The sequence below is a fragment of the Rhinichthys klamathensis genome, unplaced genomic scaffold (assembly GCF_029890125.1).
Source record: "Rhinichthys klamathensis goyatoka isolate OS25496 unplaced genomic scaffold, OSU_Roscu_1.1 h1tg000739l_1, whole genome shotgun sequence".
Classification (NCBI taxonomy): Eukaryota; Metazoa; Chordata; class Actinopteri; order Cypriniformes; family Leuciscidae; genus Rhinichthys; species Rhinichthys klamathensis.
Window position 1 is genome coordinate 79,705 of NW_026607151.1, and position 20,097 is coordinate 99,801.

The following is a 20,097-nucleotide window of genomic DNA, read 5'->3' on the forward strand; positions in this document are numbered from 1 at the left end:
TAAGAGCAATCAACTAAGTAAACAGTAGATGTCACCAAAGTCATCCAAAAATAAATTACAGTTTGGAACTGTTTACAACTGGATAATAGGCTATAGGCTACTGTAGCCGATAATAGGCTAACTGTTTTTGTTTGTTTGTTTGTTTGTTTTTTGACCAATAACATTGCACGTACACAAGTCAGTCCAGTCTTCGCTACATCACTGAATATCAGAAAGGAGGAGACAGATAGCAAGTGATTGGAGAAAGAATCATGTTTTTAGGTCGGTGTGCAAACTGTTTCCTGTCCCCGTTGCTCTTTACTGCAAGAATGTGCATAATTACTCTGACTGCCCCAAGTGACCCAACCTGCTGTCAAACGAGAAGAGCTAGCCGCGAGCTAAGTGGCCCTGAGGCTCCGCGCGCTCTCATGTTCGCTCTTATTCCAACAATAGAATCTATTCTCCAGTGAGCAACGAAGAGCATCAAGTTCATCATATTTAAAACCTCCCATGCAAACAATGCTCTGCATCAGTTTAACCCATTTGAAGCTATTCTCTTACACCCCCTGGCTGACTTCCTTTGCTTTTCACGGTCAGTAAACAGAAGAAGGTCCCTATAGGGTTAGTTATGATTGTCCGGAACTTAGGGCCAATGTCCTGTGTCCAAATATGAGGATTTTTTTAGAGTGTGCTCTATTCCACATCCATCTCCAGGGAGTTTTCTTTTGTGGAGTGCCACAATTTGGAGGCTTTAGCTCAGCTCTGTGATCTAGGGTGGAATTAGATTTTGCAGATGAAGAAATAAACAGCAGAAATGACAAATCCACTGATAATGTTTACTTCATATACTGATTGACAGTGACAGCATCACACAAATATTGACTGCATTTCCAATACAGTAAAACATGATTAATATATCCTAATTATTACTTATTATAAGGTTGCCTATGTTACCTAAAACATGTTTTAGCCAATTAGATAAATAGTAGAATAATAGGCTATATGATTTACGGGACAAAAAAATGCACTGCATGAAAAAAAAAAGAGAAAGAGTTCAAGTTCAGGTTTGGGGTTAGTAAAAAAAATGATATTATAAGTAGTCTTGTTAAATATTGTTACAGTTTAAAATAAATGTTTTCACTGTGATGTGAAAGCTGAATTTTCAGCATCATTATTCCAGTCGTCAGTGTCACATGATCCTTCAGAATTCATTCTAATATGATGATTTGGTGCTGAAGAAAAATGTCTTATTATCACAGCTGAAAAATAGAAAAGAATTCAGAAGAACACAATTTTTATTAAAAATGTTGTGGTAATAATGTCCAAGTATAATAATAATAATAATAAGTCCTTACTGCCTTTTTGATCAATTTGCATCTTTGCTGAACAAAAGTAGCCTATATATATATATATATATATATATATATATATATATATATATATATATATATATAGTGAGAACCAAAAATGTTTTTTTTTTGAAAAAAAATATTTTATTCATATTTTATGCTAATAAAATGACAGTTTTTTTAAGAAAATAAAAAGACATGAAAAGACTTTTATAGGCAAAAACAATGTTTGTTTTTTATTCACCAATCAATATAGGTTCCATGCTATTTTAACCAAACTTTATACAAAGATGATTCTTAATATGTAATGAAAGACATAACAGAATATGTGGGTAAAATGAGTAGTCCCATTCTGTATCTGATATACTGTATATCCTCCTGAGAAAGAGGACATCTAGGGCTTTTAAGAGATACCATTAGAGGTTTGACTGTAAAAACTCCCTCTCCTTGGACTTTAAAAATGACTGACATTGACTGAATGATCGAATCTACCACTTTTATAGGCTTCTTCCCTCTTCCTGTTCCCAGAACAAACAGGGGGAAAGGGGGGTAATATTGTAATGAATGAAGTGGCGCATAATTCCTTTTTATTTGTGCTGCACACACGAAAGATGCTCTTGTGCATCATTAATGAGGATTTGTTAGCAGTGGAAAATGTATCACCTTAAATACACATTAATTTGCCAAATTTGACATTTACTCCCAATAAAAAAGAAAGAAAGAAAAGAACATGGATACAAATATGCTGTTGTTTCCTAGAGATGCCCGCTTTCGTGTGTCTTTTGATAATAGTACAAAGGCATATATGAGGTGGCATCATGTATATAACTATCAAGAAGAAGTTGTTTTATTTATATATAGCGCCTTTCCGTAGTTCAAGGTCGCTTTACGCTTTGCAATACATTTACACACCCGCACACATTACAATCACATAAGGACACATAGTCGCATTATCCAAAATACATGTTAAAAAGATATGTTTTTAGCTGAGTCTTGAATGTAGCCACAGATGAGATATTACGAAGTATAAGGGGTAGTGAATTCTATCATTTAGGAGCATTAACACTAAATGACCTTCCACCAGTAGACAACCGGAAACGAGGGATGGACAATAAACCAAGTTCAGCTGATCTAAGGGACCGGGCAGGGTGGTAAGAGTAAAGTAGATCAGACAGATATGGAGGTGCAAGACCTTTTAATGCCTTAAACGTTACCTTAAAGTGAATACGTGATGCCACGGGTAGCCAGTGAAGGTCATGAAGCAGAGGAGTAATGTGAGCAGAACGCCTGGTGGAGGTGAGAACTCTTGCTGCTGAGGTTTGAACATACTGTAATCTTGCAATAAGTTTTTTGGGCAGACCAAGAAATAGAGCATTGCAATAATCCAGACGTGATGATTAATGCATGAATTAAGGTTTCAGCATCAGCTAAAGTGAGAGAAGATCGAAGACGTGCAATATTACGAAGATGGAAAAAGAGTTTTTAACAAGAGAAGAAATATGAGAGCCAAAAGATAGAGTTGAATCGATTAAGACACCAAGGTTATACGAATAGATGACGAAGGCTTAACATGAACTTCATCAATATAAAAGGACAGGTCCATCCTTTTGACTGAGGCAGCAGAGCCAAATATCAACTCGTCTGCATCACCCTGGGCATAGTCCACTTATCAAAATCACACAAAATGTTGTCTTGTTACTGGATGTCCGACATTATTCTCAGGAGAGGTGTCCTCCAGGTGGCACTGATTAAAACACGCGGCCCTAACTGGTCCTCTCTGCTAGGAGACAGGAGCCATCTGGAACTCACAACAGGCGACCAGAGAGTCCAGTACACGCCCAAATACATACCACCACTATCTGGGTCACTGGGACTACAATAGTAGCCTATATCTCCAAGGTACATTTCACAGGGCACAGGTGAGGAAAAACAGGTGAACGATCACGTACACATGCACACACATCACCCAAATAGGGCTACATTAGACTAATATTTTCCCAGAATATTCATGGTTGTCAAAAAAAAAAAGAATCTTAATTTCAAAATGGATGTCTCCTTTCCCTGAGGCTGTGAAAATGAACATAGCATTCTCCATTACACTCACAGCTATTAGCAGTAATGATAATTGCACCATGTTACTAATTTCAGTCTATCGGTTTTTTTCAGAGTGATAAAAACAGCTCTACACCACACCCGCTTCTCAAGTTTTTCTCTTCTGATCTCTCTCTCTCTCTCTCTCTCTCTCTCTCTCTCTCTCTCTCTCTCTCTCTCTCTCTCTCTCTCTCTCTCTCTCTCTCTCTCTCTCTCTCTCTCTCTCTCTCTACCCCTCATCTCTCTTTCAGCTCAGTGAGCCGGGTGAAATATCTTTCTGACTAAATGATTTTTTTGCACTGTGGGAACGTTGCCATGGAGACTGCGGCTCCCCCGACCCCCACCCCTCAGCGCGTGCGTGTGTTGGGGAATGGGTAGTTGTGCTAACTAGCGTGTCTTCACCTCATGCTGCTCTCACACTCACAGTGCATATGTGTTGTAGATGCACGTCCGGGTGTGCATGTATCCTCTGATTCCTCTTTCGTTCACCTATGCGATATTCTCCTTACACACTCTGCATGACATCCTTGAATATATCGGTTTCGATACAAGCTCTATCGACAACATTGTTAATCTGTAATTTTTTATGGTTATTTTAGAGGTCACATGCTGTCACATTAACAACATTTTGGCGAAATTTCATGGGCAAAAAGAGGTCCATTAACCGCGTTTCCACTGTCGGGCCAAAAGCAGGCGTGCTAGTGCGTGCCAGGGCCAGTCGCGTTCTCTTACGAGAGTATCTCGTAATATCTTACGCTATGGGGAAAACCTCTTTTCCACGAGATATTGAAGCCAAAAATTATCCTTAATTTTTAATCAATATAACACGCTTTGCGGCAGCATGCAGACATAGGCGAGGCAGCTCGCACGCCTATTGGCTGCCCTGCGGCAAAAGCAGCAGTCTATCGAGAACGGCTCTGCGTGACGTCATGACCAATGGGGGCACTTCGCGCCCACTTCGTCACGTCCCGCCAGAAAGGGCGTGGTCTTGCCCTATAAAGCCGGTCGACAGGCTGATACAAACTGATTTTCATCTCTTCAGCGAAGCTCACGCACCGCTGGATCCAGAGTGAGAAGCCGCGCCGTCGACGCAAGCCTTCAGCGGGACGAGCCCTTGAGCCTGAAGTTGCTGGCCTTCACCTCGCCGCCTTCAGCCGCCGTACCTGCTGCGCTTTCCGGCGTACTATATATCCTTTACTCTGCTCTGTGTGTATGTGTGTGTGCTCGCCCCGCGACTCACACGTCTATCATCTATTGAGCCGCGTCTTTTTAAAGATGCCATCCTCCTGTGGCTCGTGCCGAGCCACACTCAGCGACGGGGACCGCCATGTGATGCGTTCCTGCCTGTGAGAGGATCATGCAGCTCTCGCGCTCGCCGACGGCGGCTGCCCTCACTGCGAGCTATTGCCTACGGTGACTCTGAGGACTCGCCTGGCATCCTTCAGCGAGACTGCACTTTCACCCGCTACAGTGCCGCGCCGTAAAGCGCCATACTCAGCGGGTCCCCGAGCCTTCTCCAGCCCGTGAAAGCTCGCCGGTTCGCCCGCCAGCTTCACCAGCTTCACTCGAGTCGCTCACTGACGGATAACGGCCGCCGCGCGCCGCCGCTTCCGCCATTAATGACGACGAGATAGCTGCATCTGTAGAGGAGACCTGCTGCTCTATCCTGGCGTCGGACAGTGAGGACTGGGCGAGCTCTGTGGACCTCCCCCTTCTGTCCGCGAGTCGTCAGGGAAACGGGCCAGCATCAAGACCGCGAGCCCTAAAACCGCGGCTAGCTTTCTTTACGTTATAAGAAATCTACCCTGCCCCCCATGGGCGTGCGTCACCGGCAAAATGAGGAAAGAGTGTGTTTTAGTCCCGCCTAGGCCGGACTAATCTCCATTTCTCAGCTCCTCTTAGTTTGAGCGGCTGAAAATGTCAATATTGCAGCAATGAGCCTGTTGTATAACACGCACACCTGCAAACAAACGCCGACACACACAAAACTGTGATGACACTCTCTTATCTGCTTGTGCTAATGTAGTTCTCCCCTGTGGCTCAGTGGCGGAATCGAAGCCTTCGCACAAGAGACCCGTGTTCGATCCCGGCTCTCGCAGCAGATAAAAATGTAGTCTCGCCGCGGCCAGACTTCCACCGAAACTTTTCGCTCGTTCAGTTCCAGAAAATGCGACTGTTCCAGTGTATTTTGCAGTTAACAAGCCGGTACCACGGCCCGCTTGCCTGCACATAAATGCCGTTTCCACGGCGTATTTTCTGGTTTTCCGGCCACAGCCGATGGTGTTATGAGTGTAATAAAATGCCCACAGCCCAGTGTTCATTTCTACACACAAACACAGCCCGCCACGGTACAGGGCTCGCACGAATGACATCGACGCATGTCAATTGTGCATTAAATGTAGTGAATGTGCCCACAACCCAGTGCCCACAAACACTACCACGGTTTCTGTAAAACGAAACCAACACAAGTCTTCCTAGCCTCCTAGGAAATCGACGGTGTTTCAGTCTCGCCGCGGCCAGACTTCCACCGAAATTTTTTGCTCGTTCCATTCCAGAAAATGCGATTGTTCCAGTGTATTTCGCAGTAAGCAAGCCAGTACCACGGCCTGCTTGCCTGCACACAAATGCTGTTTCCACGGCGACCCAGATAAATCACATAAGCAGTGTATTTTCTGGTATTTCGGCCACAGCCGATGGTGTTATGAGTGTAATAAAAATGCCCACAAACACAGCCCGCAAAAATGCAGGGTTCGCACAAACAAAATCGCCTCATGTCGATTGTGCACTAAATGTAGTGAATGTGCCCACGTCTCAGTGCCCACAAACACTACACACCACATGTCCCATGGGTTCTGTAAAAACGAAACCGACACACATTCAGTCAGCTCAGGCCAACGGTGTTTTCAGTGCAGTAAATGTGCCCGCTGTCCCGCGCCCACATTCACTCACAGACATGTTAAGCCCCACGGGGCTCGCCCCGCTCTCTCTCCCTCAGCAAACTGCTATAAGGGATTTGAGCGCGGCCAGGCTGCCCACCGCGATCGGAGCGTCCCCCGCCTCACACACTGTAAACACAGTGTCTGTGTTACAGCACGCCGGAGCTCCCTTGCCGTCACTATGTCACTGCCAGAGCCCAGATCTCATTCTACCCCTAGCTATTCACGCGAAAGTGTGGGCACAGCTTCCTGGGGTATCAGAATGGGTGCTGAACACTATAAACACAGTGTCTGCGTTACAGCACGCCGGAGCTCCCTTGCCGTCACTATGTCACGGCCGGAGCCCAGATCTCATTCTACCCCTAGCTATTCACGCGAAAGTGTGGGCACAGCTTCCTGGGGTATCAGAATGGGTGCTGAACACTATAAAAAGAGGCTATTCGCTACAGTTCGCTCGACACCCCCGCCGTTACACGGCGCACGTCAAATCCACAGTGAAAACAGAAGTAGCACATCTACTTCGAGCCGAGATAGCGAAACTACTGAGCAAAGGTGCTATAGAACCTTTATCTCAGGCTCAGAGCGAAGGGGGCCTATACAGCAGATATTTTCTGGTACCGAAAAAAGATGGAGGTCTCAGACCCATTTTAGATCTGCGACAGCTGAACAGAGCACTTGTGAAGCGCCAGTTCAAAATGCTAACAACCAGGAAAATCCTCGCGCAAGTTCGCCAAGAGGACTGGTTTATGTGAATAGATCTGAAAGACGCCTATTTCCGAATACAAATAGCGTCCCATCACAGGCGATTCTTGAGATTCGCCTTCGAGGACCAGGCATATTAATACACAGTCCTGCCGTTCGTCCTGTCCCTAGCACCCCGTACATTCACGAAGTGCATGGACGCGGCTCTCACACCCCTGAGACTTCGGGGCATGCGAGTTTTGAACTACTTGGACGATTGGCTGATTCTAGCTCGATCACACTCAGAGCTCATAGAACACAGGGCCACATTACTCGAACACCTCGAGAATCTGGGCCTCACAGTCAATTGGGCAAAAAGCTTGCTGTCTCCCAGTCAGAAAATTTATTTTCTGGGAACAGTGCTGGACTCGCTATCCACGACAGCACGCCTGTCACCGGAGTGCCGACTAGACATTCAGCGCGTCGCGAAATCCTTCCGCCACGGCTCTATAGTCCCGCTCAAAAGGTTTCAGAAAATGCTGGGCCTAATGACCTCAGCAGCCTCTGTACTCCAGCTGGGCCTGCTTCGCATGCGCCCACTGCAGATGTGGCTGAAAGCGCGAGTTCCGCCCCGGGCATGGACCACTGGTCTGTTTCGCCTCAGGGTCGATCTATAGTGCGTTTCAGCTCTGGAACCTTGGAAAGTAACCGACTGGTATAAGTCAGGTGTGAGTCTGGGGACCTCCTCGAGTGTGAAGGTGGTGTCCACGGACGCCTCCACCTCGGGATGGGGAGCGCTGCTCGAGGGCAGACCGTTCGCTGGCCTGTGGTCAGAACGGGAAAAGCTCCTTCATATAAACTGCTTGGAAATGATAGCAGTCGACAAAGCGCTACGGCGCTTCTGTCCACAGATAAAAGGTCACTACGTCTTGGTCTGGTCGGACAACATGTTAGTGGTGGCGTACATAAATCACCAGGGCGGCATCAGGTCCCGAAACCTTTACAGGCTGACGGAACGCCTCCTGGTCTGGGCTCAGCACAACCTGCTCTCGCTGAGAGCAGCACATGTACCTGGTCACCTGAATGTGGGACCAGACAGACTGTCCAGAAACAATGTCCCAGCAGGGGAATGGTCGCTGCACCCGCAGACGGTCCAACTGCTGTGGGAAACGTTCGGCAGAGCGCAGGTGGACCTGTTCGCGTCCCAAGAAAACGCTCACTGTCTGAACTTTTTCTCTAAGAGAAGGGATGCGCTGGCCCACGTATGGCCCCGCTGCCCCCTCTATGCTTTTCCCCCCGTTTCGCTTCTGCCTCAAGTGTTGGAACGAATCAGGGAAAACAGATGCCCAGTGCTGCTCGTGGCTCCGCTCTGGACGAACCAGATCTGGTTCCCAGTCCTGATGCGGCTGACCAGCACCGCCCCGTGGCCTATACCGGTGAGGAGAGACCTCCTCTCTCAGGCTCGATTTGGCATCCTCGCCCGGATTTGTGGTCCCTACGTGCGTGGGCCATCAATGGGTACCCGCTTACCTCCCGGAGGGAGTGTTAAACACGATCTCACAGGCCAGAGCCCCGTCTACTAGACGGCTCTATTCCTCGAAATGGTCGGTGTTCTCTGCCTGGTGTCAAGCTCAAGGCTTTTCACCCGTAGACTGCGGGGTTACGGAAGTGCTCTCCTTCCTTCCGGAGCTGCTGGATGAGGGCAGGACCCCTTCCACGCTCAAAGTGTACGTGGCGGCCATAGCGGCGTTTGCAAAACCGGTGTCTGGCCAGTCACTGGGGAAAAACGACCTGGTCGTGCGATTCCTCAGGGGAGCTCGGAGGCTGAATCCTCCCAGACACCCTTCAGTCCCTGTGTGGGACCTTTCTACGGTTCTGGAAGCCATGAAAGGTGCCCCGTTCGAGCCAATCCATTTGTCAGACATGAAACATCTGTCTTTCAAAATGGTGTTTCTTATGGCTCTCGCTTCAGTGAAGCGCGTAGGGGACTTACAAGCGCTCTCTGTGAGCGCGTCGTCTATGGAGTTTGGGCCTAATGACTTAAAGGTCATACTCAAACCTAGGCACGGGTACGTGCCGAAATCCCTCAACACACCGTTTAGGGCCCAGGTGATTTCCCTGTCCGCCCTTCCGGTTCTCAATGAGGAGAGGGACGCGAGTCTCCTTTGCCCTGTCCGGGCACTAAGAGCTTATGTGTCCCGCTCGTCTGGTTTTAGACAGACTGGGCAGCTTTTTGTTTTGTTTGGCGGACGTTCTAAGGGACTGGCCGCATCAAAACAGAGCCTATCCAGATGGATAGTCGATGCCATAGCGCTGGCTTACACCTCTAAGGGCCTGCAGTGCCCCTTGGGTGTCAGAGCGCACTCCACGAGAGGCGTAGCCTCTTCGTGGGCATGGTCTAGCGCAGGGGTCACCAACCCTGCTCCTGGAGAGCTACTGTCCTGCAGATTTTAGTTCCAACCCCAATCAAACACACCTGGACCAGCTAATCAAGCTGTTCAGGGTTACTTGATAATTACATGCATGTGTGTTGGAACAGGGTTGGATCTGAAGTCTGCAGGACAGTAGCCCTCCAGGAGCAGGGTTGGTGATCCCTGGTCTAGCGGGATTACCCTGCAAGATATCTGTACGGCCGCGGGCTGGGCCTCGCCGTCTACATTTATAAAATACTATAACCTGGAGGTCCCCGCCTTACAAGCTAAGCTTTTGGCGGTCTAGAATTCAGTGCTATCTGCCCCGCTGTGCTGGCCCAGATGCTGAGTTTGGCTTGCGTATCGCTCACTGACCGATGCAGCAGCTCCACGAGTGTTGACACACAAATGGCCACCCAGTTTAGGCTGTAAGCTTTCACCCTGGCTGCGTGATATAATATTTATATGATTAGCTCCTCTGGATGCTACTTCATAAGGAATGTCGCTTCTAGCCCCTCTTCCTTCACTCTCTGTGAGTCTATGGTGATTATGCACTACATGCGCCCCGGGCTTCTGCCCTTGGGACTTTGGTGTTGGATCCCTGTACACACGGCGTGTTGCACTGTGTTCCCCATAGCGTAAGATATTACGCAGTACGAGAGATACTCTCGTAAGAGAACGTACTCGGTTACTAACGTAACCTCTGTTCTCTCTAGAGAGGGAACGAGTACTGCGTATCTTGCCGTGCTTAAAATGCGCTCTGGTTCGCTTCGGCAATGAAAACCAGTTTGTATCAGCCTGTCGACCGGCTTTATAGGGTGAGACCACGCCCTTTCTGGCGGGACGTGATGAAGTGGGCGCGAAGTGCCCCCATTGGTCATGACGTCACGCAGAGCCGTTCTAGATAGGCTGCTGCTTTTGCCGCAGGGCAGCCAGTAGGCGCGCAAGCTGCCTCGCCTATGTCTGCATGCTGCCGCAAAGCATTTTACATTGATTAAAAATTAAGGATAATTTTTGGCTTCAATATCTCGTGGAAAAGAGGTTTTCCCCATAGCGTAAGATATTACGCAGTACTCGTTCCCTCTCTAGAGAGAACAGAGGTTACGTTAGTAACCGAGTACGTTTCCACTGTCACTTCCGGGGCTTGATCAGGTCTCGTCGGGGGCTCGGGGCCAACGGCCAGGGTTTTCTGGCCCGCCGAATACCTTGGTCCAAAGCGGGCCAGCTCGGGCTAGAGGCGGAGTTTACCTTAGTCGAGACAGCAGCCCTGGATGATTCTGTCAGCTAACATCAGCATTAAAAACTTTTAAAATAACTTACCTCAAAACTCACTTTCATGTTTGAATGCCTTCTGTTTGTGATCCGATGTGGATTCTGATCACCGTATAAGGTAGAAATATTTATACGCGATGCAAGCGAATATGCATGCTAACTACCATAGTAGCCTAAACATGGTAAATATGAACGCTTGAAGAAATCAGACAAATCATAAAGGCTATCACAATCATGTTTTTATTTTATCTGTCAGTATGTCTCGTCTCTTCTACCGGACTATCATAAAATAAACCAACTTTTTTCCCCCCAAGAGCTTCCTCTTTCTCTGGTTGAAAATGTAGCCTACTGGGAGAGAGTGCTAATTCCTCAGGTCGTATTTTTGGTGGCATATTTGTAGAAATTGTCATTCTTTCTAAATGTGATGTGGCCTAAATATGTCCTGTAGCCTAACCAAATAAACAGAAACAGACGCAACTGAATAAGTACGTCTGTCCTCTTTCTTTTTTGAAATAGAACGGCAAGCCACTTTATTTCTGTGCGGCTAATGTGCAATTTTGACACAAATTAATTCATTATGATCAATGTGAAATTTTTATATTGCAAACCTGTGGTAAAACATTTTGATGCATGTGTTTTAAATATTCAAGTAAACAACAAAAATGCCAGCAAACGGTCGCTTTTATCATAATATTGTGTATTGTTAAAGTCAGCGTAAAAGCAGTTGAAATGGTCTTTTATGACTATCTATTCATTCATTGTGATGTGAAACTGCTTCTCGAACAAGAAAAAATATAGGGCGTGACTTGATTTTATCCATTGGAAATTGATTGGATGGTTGTGGTTTGCTACTGCTGTGATGTCATGTGAGTGACAGGTTGATCCCGCCCTCACGCAGGAAACACGTCATCAGAGAAGAGATGTCTGCAAGAGGGAGATGAAGTTATTCTGATTAAAGATTATGAGTGCACATGCATTTTAAAAGAAATAAAATAATGATGTGCATGGATAAATCATTTAGGTATAATAAATAGGCCTACTGCAATATTACATAAAAAAACAATGCCAATTTTGATATCATGGTGACTTTAATAGTGTAGCGCTGCATGTAGCACAGCTCACACAGAAGTCACTATCAAACCAAGCAGCCTTCTATTGGTAAATGTGGAGAATCCGTGTGTGACCAACTTGAACCCATGTGAAATCCGAGAAATCTTTCGCCCAAAATTCCTATTGAAATGACTACATTTCACCTGCGAAAAATCGGTAACGGCATATATGGAAGCTTGTTTCCACCACAGAATAAAACATTTTAAAAGATAATTGCAACTTTTTATCTCACAATTGTGTTTTCATTCAATTCTGACTTTATAACTCGCAATTGCGAGTTATAAAATCCAATTCAGAGGGGAAAAAAGACTGACTTTTTTCTCAGAATTGCGAGTTTATATCAGGCAATTCTGAGATAAAAAGTCACAATTACCATTTTTATTTTTTTATTCTGTGGCGGAAGCTTCCATACAGCGCAGTGTGACATTAGCATTTTTGCAGGCATAAAATATCAATAGTGTAGCGATGTAAGAAGCGTACACAAAAGTCGCTTTCAAACCAAGCAGCTCAAAGTCTGTGGGGAAACTTCGCTCTCACACAAAATTCCAGATTGCATCAATTAGTATCAAAATTAGTTGATTTCGCTAATGAATATTCGCTGAACAGTGGTAAATGTGCCCGCACCTTTAGATGATGCATCATCATGATAACGAAGATGTAAAATTACAAATAACTTTACTATGTAACCATTAGGACATTTTACACTAAAATTATCGTTGCTGTAGCTACTAAACTGAGAATTTTCACATTTAATATTTGACCCCATTTACTTTTATTGTAAGTGCATCACTGTAACCCTAGTCTACATGAATTTTTGTAGTAACAAACATTATGTCACGTGTCATTGATTGAATCTAACTTATATTGAAGCTGAATAAAGTAATATTCATTTAATTCCATTCCCCTAATATTCTCAACCTTGCTATTCTCAATCTTTTATCGTTCTTGTTTGTCCTTGAGGCCAGTTACATAAACTGTGGCTTGTACTAGGCTACAAGTTAGTCATCTAATTTTTTTTAAGATTGGTCATAACTATTTTTTTGTCAGTTGTATATAAATGAATTAGATTGGTCAAATTTGAGAAATCAGTTCTTAAGACACATAATGCCTGTGTTTATGTAACTGGCTCCTGCCTCTTGTTGCACATTGCTAATTCCCTGCACCTTCCTCTCTCGTCCTGTATCTGTGTGTGTCAGAGAGTGCTGACTCTGGCTCTTCTGTGTTCAGTGAGGCTCGGATGAACAGTGCATTAGACTAGTCAAGATGGAGGCCGATGATTCAGGCAATCACAAACCATCTAAGAATCACACCACATGGGTGTAATTAACACCAGGGAGTTTTGTGACCGGAAAAGCCATAAGGATACGACCTGATGTGAAGACCGAGGCTGAGGAGGGAAGGGCCAGGTTTGATTTATGTGTATGACACGTGTGATTGTGAGTGTGTTTATGTGCCTATGGAAATGCAGAAAAACGGAAGCATGTACATGGATGGACGCAATGCTCACCATTGCATTTATATAACGTGGGCCCACGATAAAAAATGTATGGTAACTAAATAATTACACACAAGTTAATGCACAGCAGGAGGGGGAAAGGGGTGAGAAACAAAGAAAGGAGTTAGACAGAAAAGTCAGGGGGATTCACAACCCATTACATGAACACAGACAGCTGTATCACGCAAACACAGCGCAATGATTTTTCATACATATGTTTTATTTCAGCCATCATCGTTCCAGCCTTAGAATCATCACCTTATCATTCACATAATCATACTCCTAACTGTTTTTTGGGGGATTTTTTTTTCTTCAATTTTGTTTATTTTTTTCAGCTAAAATGTTCTCGCCCTGACTGCATTTTATTTTTTATCTTGCTCTAAGTCTCAACGTAATCTGAACATATAAAAAAGTAAACCTTTTTAAAGAAAACTAATAAAGCAAACAAAAAAACAAAGAAAAATATACCCAGAAACTGTAATACCATTTCAAAGAGGATATACAATATTAACAACATTAATCATCAGTGATTTGATGATATCGAACAGGTTGCTAGGTCAACATGTTTGTCATTAGTAGTGTTAGTATCAAGCTCATCGTCAGATTTTTGTGTTGAGCATCACTTATTAAATTATCATTGCATCAAGTTGACATCATCCATGTTATATAAGCATGCAAACACATTTCCTCGGATCATTCAGAATTGCACTGACAGAGAGAGACAGAGGAAAGAGGGGAGACGAACAGAGATAGAGAGAAAAATATGGGCTGGGCTGAACTGAAGAGAAGGCTATCATCAAAGTTTGTACTGTGTGGAAGCTGATGAAGGGGTCAGAGGTCACTCCACAGGGGTTGTGCCTCCACAGTGTAAGATCTAAGGCAGCAGAAGAGATGGGCCTGGAGACAGGAGCTGGATAGGGCTGAAGACTGCGGGTCGATACCACATCCACGTGTATGACGGAATCAATGGCCTCTTAGAAAACAACAAGAGCTGATATACGATAACGGACTAAGGACTGAGTGCACACCGGCGAGAGCGTGTGTGTGCGTCCTGAGGCCTGGCATGTGATTAATAATAGAAACAGAGAAAATATGAGCTCAGGGGGTTTCGATGGGAAATAATTAATTATACTGTATTGATGTACATTTCAATAACATGAATATTAGTGATTGGTAATGCAGTATTCCTCAACTGAGGGATGTGTGCGGTAGCATTGGCAGTGGCTGTACTGTGATATTAAAGGGATAGTACACCTAAAATTTTAAATTCTGTTATCAGTTATTCACTGTCATGTCTGCATGACTTTCTTTCATCTGCCAATAGGGACCAAAAACAACATTAACTTTTTGACTTTCATAGAAGAGACATTTTTAAATTTCTTCTTTTTTGTTCCACAGAAGAAAGTCGTGCAGGTTTGGAATGACGTGGGGGCAAGTAAACAACGACAGGATTTTCATTCTTGGGTGAATTATCCTTTTAATAGCGGCAGTGACCCTGGATATCAAGGGTGTGTGAATTGAGCGCCTTGGTCACTATGTTTCTGACCAGAGAAGCAGCGACCTGATTGAACAAATACAAGGAAAAAAACATTGCATCTGAAGTCAGTCCATAATGTGAAATTATCTCGTGGCACTAAAACGATAAAAGACATGTCCCCCTCTTTGTCTCTGTTTGCAAGGAATGCTCAGACAGAAAAGATAGTCACATTAGCCAAAAGATATGAAGAGAACCAGTTGTTTTTTTTCCCTTTTTCTTTTAAAGACAATGAAAAACTTCCAACATTTTATTCCTCGACAGCTGTGGCCACAAGATTTGTCCCTCCGTACACACAGAGCACATTTACAAAAAAAGAAAAGCACATCCAACACGAGAACACAGATCAGGCTAGGGACACGTTTCGGTGACGAGCTGGTTAGGAACACAACGGAGACAGGTCACTACCACATTCTACTGAGAACGACCGCAACGCGCGTCTGAGAAACAGACCCTGTCCCTACCAAGTGCAACAGGTCCTACACAAGAAATAGCTCCTCTAAGACACAGGACAGGAGACACTTGATTGTTCAAAATGAGATTTTCTCTGTGCAGGACAAAGGATGGGTTGAGGGAATTGGAGACGTACACGGGGTTACGGTGACATATACCGACACACGGGCATACACACGCACACACAAACCAACAAGCCAACGCATAACGACACAAAAAACGCACTCCCACAAACACATAGCATACATGGGAGGAAAAAGAGGATCAATGCGGGCGTCTTTCCGAAGCGGTCCTCTTGGCAGAAGGATGATGGAGAGCACACACTTCCTCTTTTGAAATTAAAAATGTCTAAGAGAACCCAAAAAAATATCCTGGCATGGTACAAAAATAAAATACTATGGCCAGATCTTTTCCCCCTAGGATATGTTTCCAGGAAGTGCACACAAATCCAAGGTCCGTCTCAGTTAGGGTCCTCTGGCAATATTTGAAATCAGTGATAGCTCCCTTTGTAAAAGTTCTCAAGGGGATTCAGTCTGCCAGTGTGTCCAGGTCAGGGAAACATATTCTCAAACCATTTCCTTCCGTATCTGGTAGAACAAGAAGAATGGCTGGACTCTAGTAAACAAGGGAATAAGGAAACACTGCTTATCTCAATGAGCTCCAAGCAGAAGGTGATAAAAATGTAAAAGGGACATATTTCAATACTGCACGACATGATTTGGCCAATGTATCCGTCCTTATTTCTCCTTCTCCAAATGGGAACGGTCATAAAGTAGTCCTCCTCTCCAGAGAAACAGGAAACAGTTGCAAGGATTCTGCATTGGCAGAGAAGACCACTCCGAGAACTTGCAGCTACTTGTCCGACTGAAAACACTTTCTAGAGATTTTCTAAAGCTACACACAGACACCCGTACAAACTCACATACGCACATGCGCTCACGCATACACAGAAACATTCGTGGTCCATAATCTATCAGGTCTCTCTCCTGATTATAATTTTTTTTAAGTAATTAAAATCTCTTTTTTTTGTAGGCTCACTTTTTTAAATAACTAAATAAAGATTATCTATTTAAAGTGGGAATGTTTGTCATATTTCCCCTGAATAAATCATGAATATTTTGACTTTAACATCATTCCTGAAGCAAAACCATCCATGCCAGTTGTTTTGTTATGATTCCATGAGTGTGTATGTCTGTTTGTGTTGTTGTGTATGTGGATGTACCTGTGTGTGTGAGTCCGATCTAGTCTAGGTGTTTTTCTACAAATTGTGTTGGGTCTGCAGGGTTGATTTAGAGGAACAGCACTAATGCAAGCACAGTCTCTCTTCTCCGGTTCTTTCTTGATGAAATATTATTCACAGGTGAAAAGAAAGAATGTATTTCTGTTGCTAAAAAGATAATGCAGACCTGATGATGAGAAAAAGAAACAAAGAGAAAAAACACTGTTAACCATAGAAACACAAACAGCAAGTTACATAAGCACAAACTACTCCAGTGAACAGATGGCTGCATTCACACAGTGTTTCGGATTGACAACTGCATTTACTACCAGCTATGACTGTTAAATAGCTTAGAAGTGCATTCTGTCTGTATGAACAAATAAAAAAATAAATATCAAAGATATTGCCTTCTTAAATACCAGAAAGTCTCACAATTGACATGAGTAAAACATAAAAAAAGAATCTAATTGAGGAGCAAGTTAATGTGTCAAATCTTAATTAACCAATAGTGGCTTCAAATGCTGTTTTAATTTATTTTATTTTTAGACAGCAGAATTTGGGTCACAAAACTAGTCTTGCATAGCTAGACCTTCACACTGACGGCAGAAGTTCTGGACTGCATGGCAGCTTTCATTGGCCCAAGAGGACGTCTGACTGACACATCACTGACCTATCACAGTTCGTTTCGTTTTGCATCATATTTAGGGGAGTGGGAATGTAAATTTGATTTCCCTAAAATAACAGACCAGAGTGTAAAACACTTGGACGTATTTTAAGGACTCTATACCATGAACTTCACATACTATTGCCAAACCAGGGTTTAGTTTATCCTGATAAGCGCTTATATTCACAGTTGTAAACACAATGGCTTTCTTCTTCCATGAGGGGGTTTGGCATCACAGCTTCCAGGCAGACCGTTAAAGATCCTGACATGCATGTGAAGGAAGTGGATTGGAATCCACTGCTGCTTCAATGTATATGTAATAATGAGTAATTATAATCAAGGTATTAATCAATATTTTTCCTTCTAAATATTAAATGAGTTGAATGACTTCTCTCGACTTGTGAGATTTTACTTTGTTATAGAAGTCACCAGTGTGATTACTGAAATGTTCTTTTCATGTATTCTTTAATGTCTGTATTTGATATCTGAATGCAGTAACAGTGCTTGCTTATTTAGCCCGGCTTCCAGAGATGAAATAGGGACTTGTTTTGTGTTTGAGAAAGGTCTTCAACGTGTTAAAACATATAGGGGTCTTGAAGCCAATAGTTTAAGGGACCATTTCTTTGTTAAAGTCTTACTTTCCAGTTAGACCAAAGTTGAGAGAAAGAATGCATTATCTTGATGTTTTGAGAAGACTCTCCTGTTTATAGTTAGAGCCTTGCCAAATCCAACCTTGGAAAAGCTGTGTGTCGGTGTGTGTTAGTCTTCTTGGTTACAGGTTAAGGAACCACTGGCATTATTGGAGATTGAATGAACTGTTGTTCGAGACAGGCTGGCGCCCAGAAACCCAAATATGCGACCATGACGTGCCTAACTTCAGGGTCTGAATGTCAGCTGCATAATCGATGGAGATATTCTTCCGTCTATCTGTATATGTGTGGAAAATTACTGTGTTTATCTATTTCTTAGCCAATGAGAATCATTCAACCTGAAGCAATGACGTAGCTTAGACCTTGGAAATGGTATAACTGCTGTGATCTTTGTAACTGTAAGGAAGGCGGCCTACGAACTCCTGTGTGAGTCTTGAAGCTGAATTCTGCTGATGAAACTGCAAACTATCTTCAGTAAAACTTTTCTTTAATTTTTTTTATAATTCTGACTCCGGGTATTCATTCTTCATATCTGGTTCTGGGTCTTTGACTGTATACCCCTTACACATGTCTTCCGGAAATCCTGTAGACTTCAACCAATCAAATGACGACTTCCAAACTCCCAAAGTTCAGCCAACTGTCCATAGGCTTTAAATCTGAGGCTGAGACTATAACAAATCAAGCTCATGTGAAGCTAATATCTTTGTTACCAGAACCTCACATAACTAGTTGTTCAGTGCGGTTCCATTTACATTGCACATACTAACCACACTCGATCTCAAAATTCAGATTTGATTCCTGAAACTTCAAGCAGCCCAATTTGGTTATAGAATGCAGTTGTGAATGAGAAAACTATGTGAACATAATCATATTTGGCACTCTAAAACATATATCAAACGTATCCTGTTGCTGTGTGAACATACTGTAGCCATTGATGTTTTCAGTCTGTGTTATTAGTTCATGACTGAAATCTGAAGTACTCTAGTGCAACCCTATGATGCATTCACCCACACAGATACCATATGTGAGGAAGAACCATTCTATTTATGGTGTGTGTGTTTATGTTGTTGTGTGCATACTCACATCTCTACTCAGAGTGAGGGCTGTCCACCACTATGTGTGGTTTAGGGGAGGCTGTGGCACTCTTTGCCACATATGCGTTTATGGATTTCTCCTGGGAGGGTAAAAATCAATGAACATACATGATTATTCAGAAGGTGATTTGGCACATATAATGCATTACAAATGTAATTCACAATTCAAGAGTTGCAACCACAGTTATAATACACCATAAATTCTATACTGACCAATTAAACTTAAGAATATAATGAATATCAAACATAACAAATGCAATGGAATTTTTTATTGTGTTTTAATGAGGTATTAATGCATTTAACACCACTGAACTGTATGATTGACCATTACATTTTTACATCTTTATGTTTCCTTCTCACAAACAAAAATGTATTTAAACTCAAATCAGTATTTCATGTCCATTTATTTATTTATTTGGTAAGTCTCCATGCAACGGGATAAATTATGTGCAATCAGTCACAAAATAAACCGCTTCAGGGGTCCTGATCCTGCTGTTGGGATTTAATATGCAATACATTAGCACTTACAAATAAATCTTATTTTATATAACCAGGAGAAAGATAAGTAGTACACTGATTAAGATTATAAGGTCTATTATAGGGCATTAGGAATGCATTAACATATATTATGAATACCATTATTATAATGCATAATATATACAGGCTTCAAGGAAAGGGTTCCCGGAAAGGTTATTTATTTATTTGACTTCTTTCTTTCTAGATTTTCTTTTAGTCTTATCTAGTGAAAGCAACATTTGAGTAGTTTATACAAATACCAGTGAAAATTTTACAGCACAATTTCAATATCACAACAGTTTTCAAACTTCAAGAAATAGAAGTACTACATCAACTAATTAAATAATAAACAAAGGAATGTAGCATTTACGCATTTTTCAATGAAATAAGCATTACTTTAAGTAATTATTTACATAAAGAGTCAGTGAGTGAGTGGTCCGCTCTTTTTCATGCCAATGTTTTCTGATTAATACTGTCAACATAATAGGCAGCAGCAGCTCTATTAGACTGTATTTACACTGCAAGGTCTAATGCACACATCCATTTTTTTGTTCCATCTGTTTACATTCACTAAAAACATAACTGATTGTGTTTACATTAATATCTCAGCCAAATGGGCATTTTAACCAAAAGGTGCATTTGA

General features: G+C 43.1%; 1 protein-coding gene across 2 annotated transcripts in view; it reads right to left on the bottom strand.

Annotated features, from left to right (window-relative positions):
- Positions 1 to 15,092: 15,092 nt before the first annotated feature.
- syt3 (synaptotagmin III) overlaps positions 15,093 to 20,097 on the bottom strand; it is a 32,503-nt gene continuing 27,498 nt past the window's right edge. For both annotated transcript variants that reach the window (XR_008805747.1, XM_056242663.1), the window contains 2 exons: positions 18,928 to 19,018; positions 15,093 to 16,717 (listed from right to left, as the gene is read on the bottom strand). Coding sequence is in view for 1 of the 2 variants with exons in the window: in XM_056242663.1 (XP_056098638.1) it covers positions 18,932 to 19,018 (87 nt within the window). In the remaining variant the exon portion in view is untranslated. The remainder of the gene's footprint in view (positions 16,718 to 18,927; positions 19,019 to 20,097) is intronic.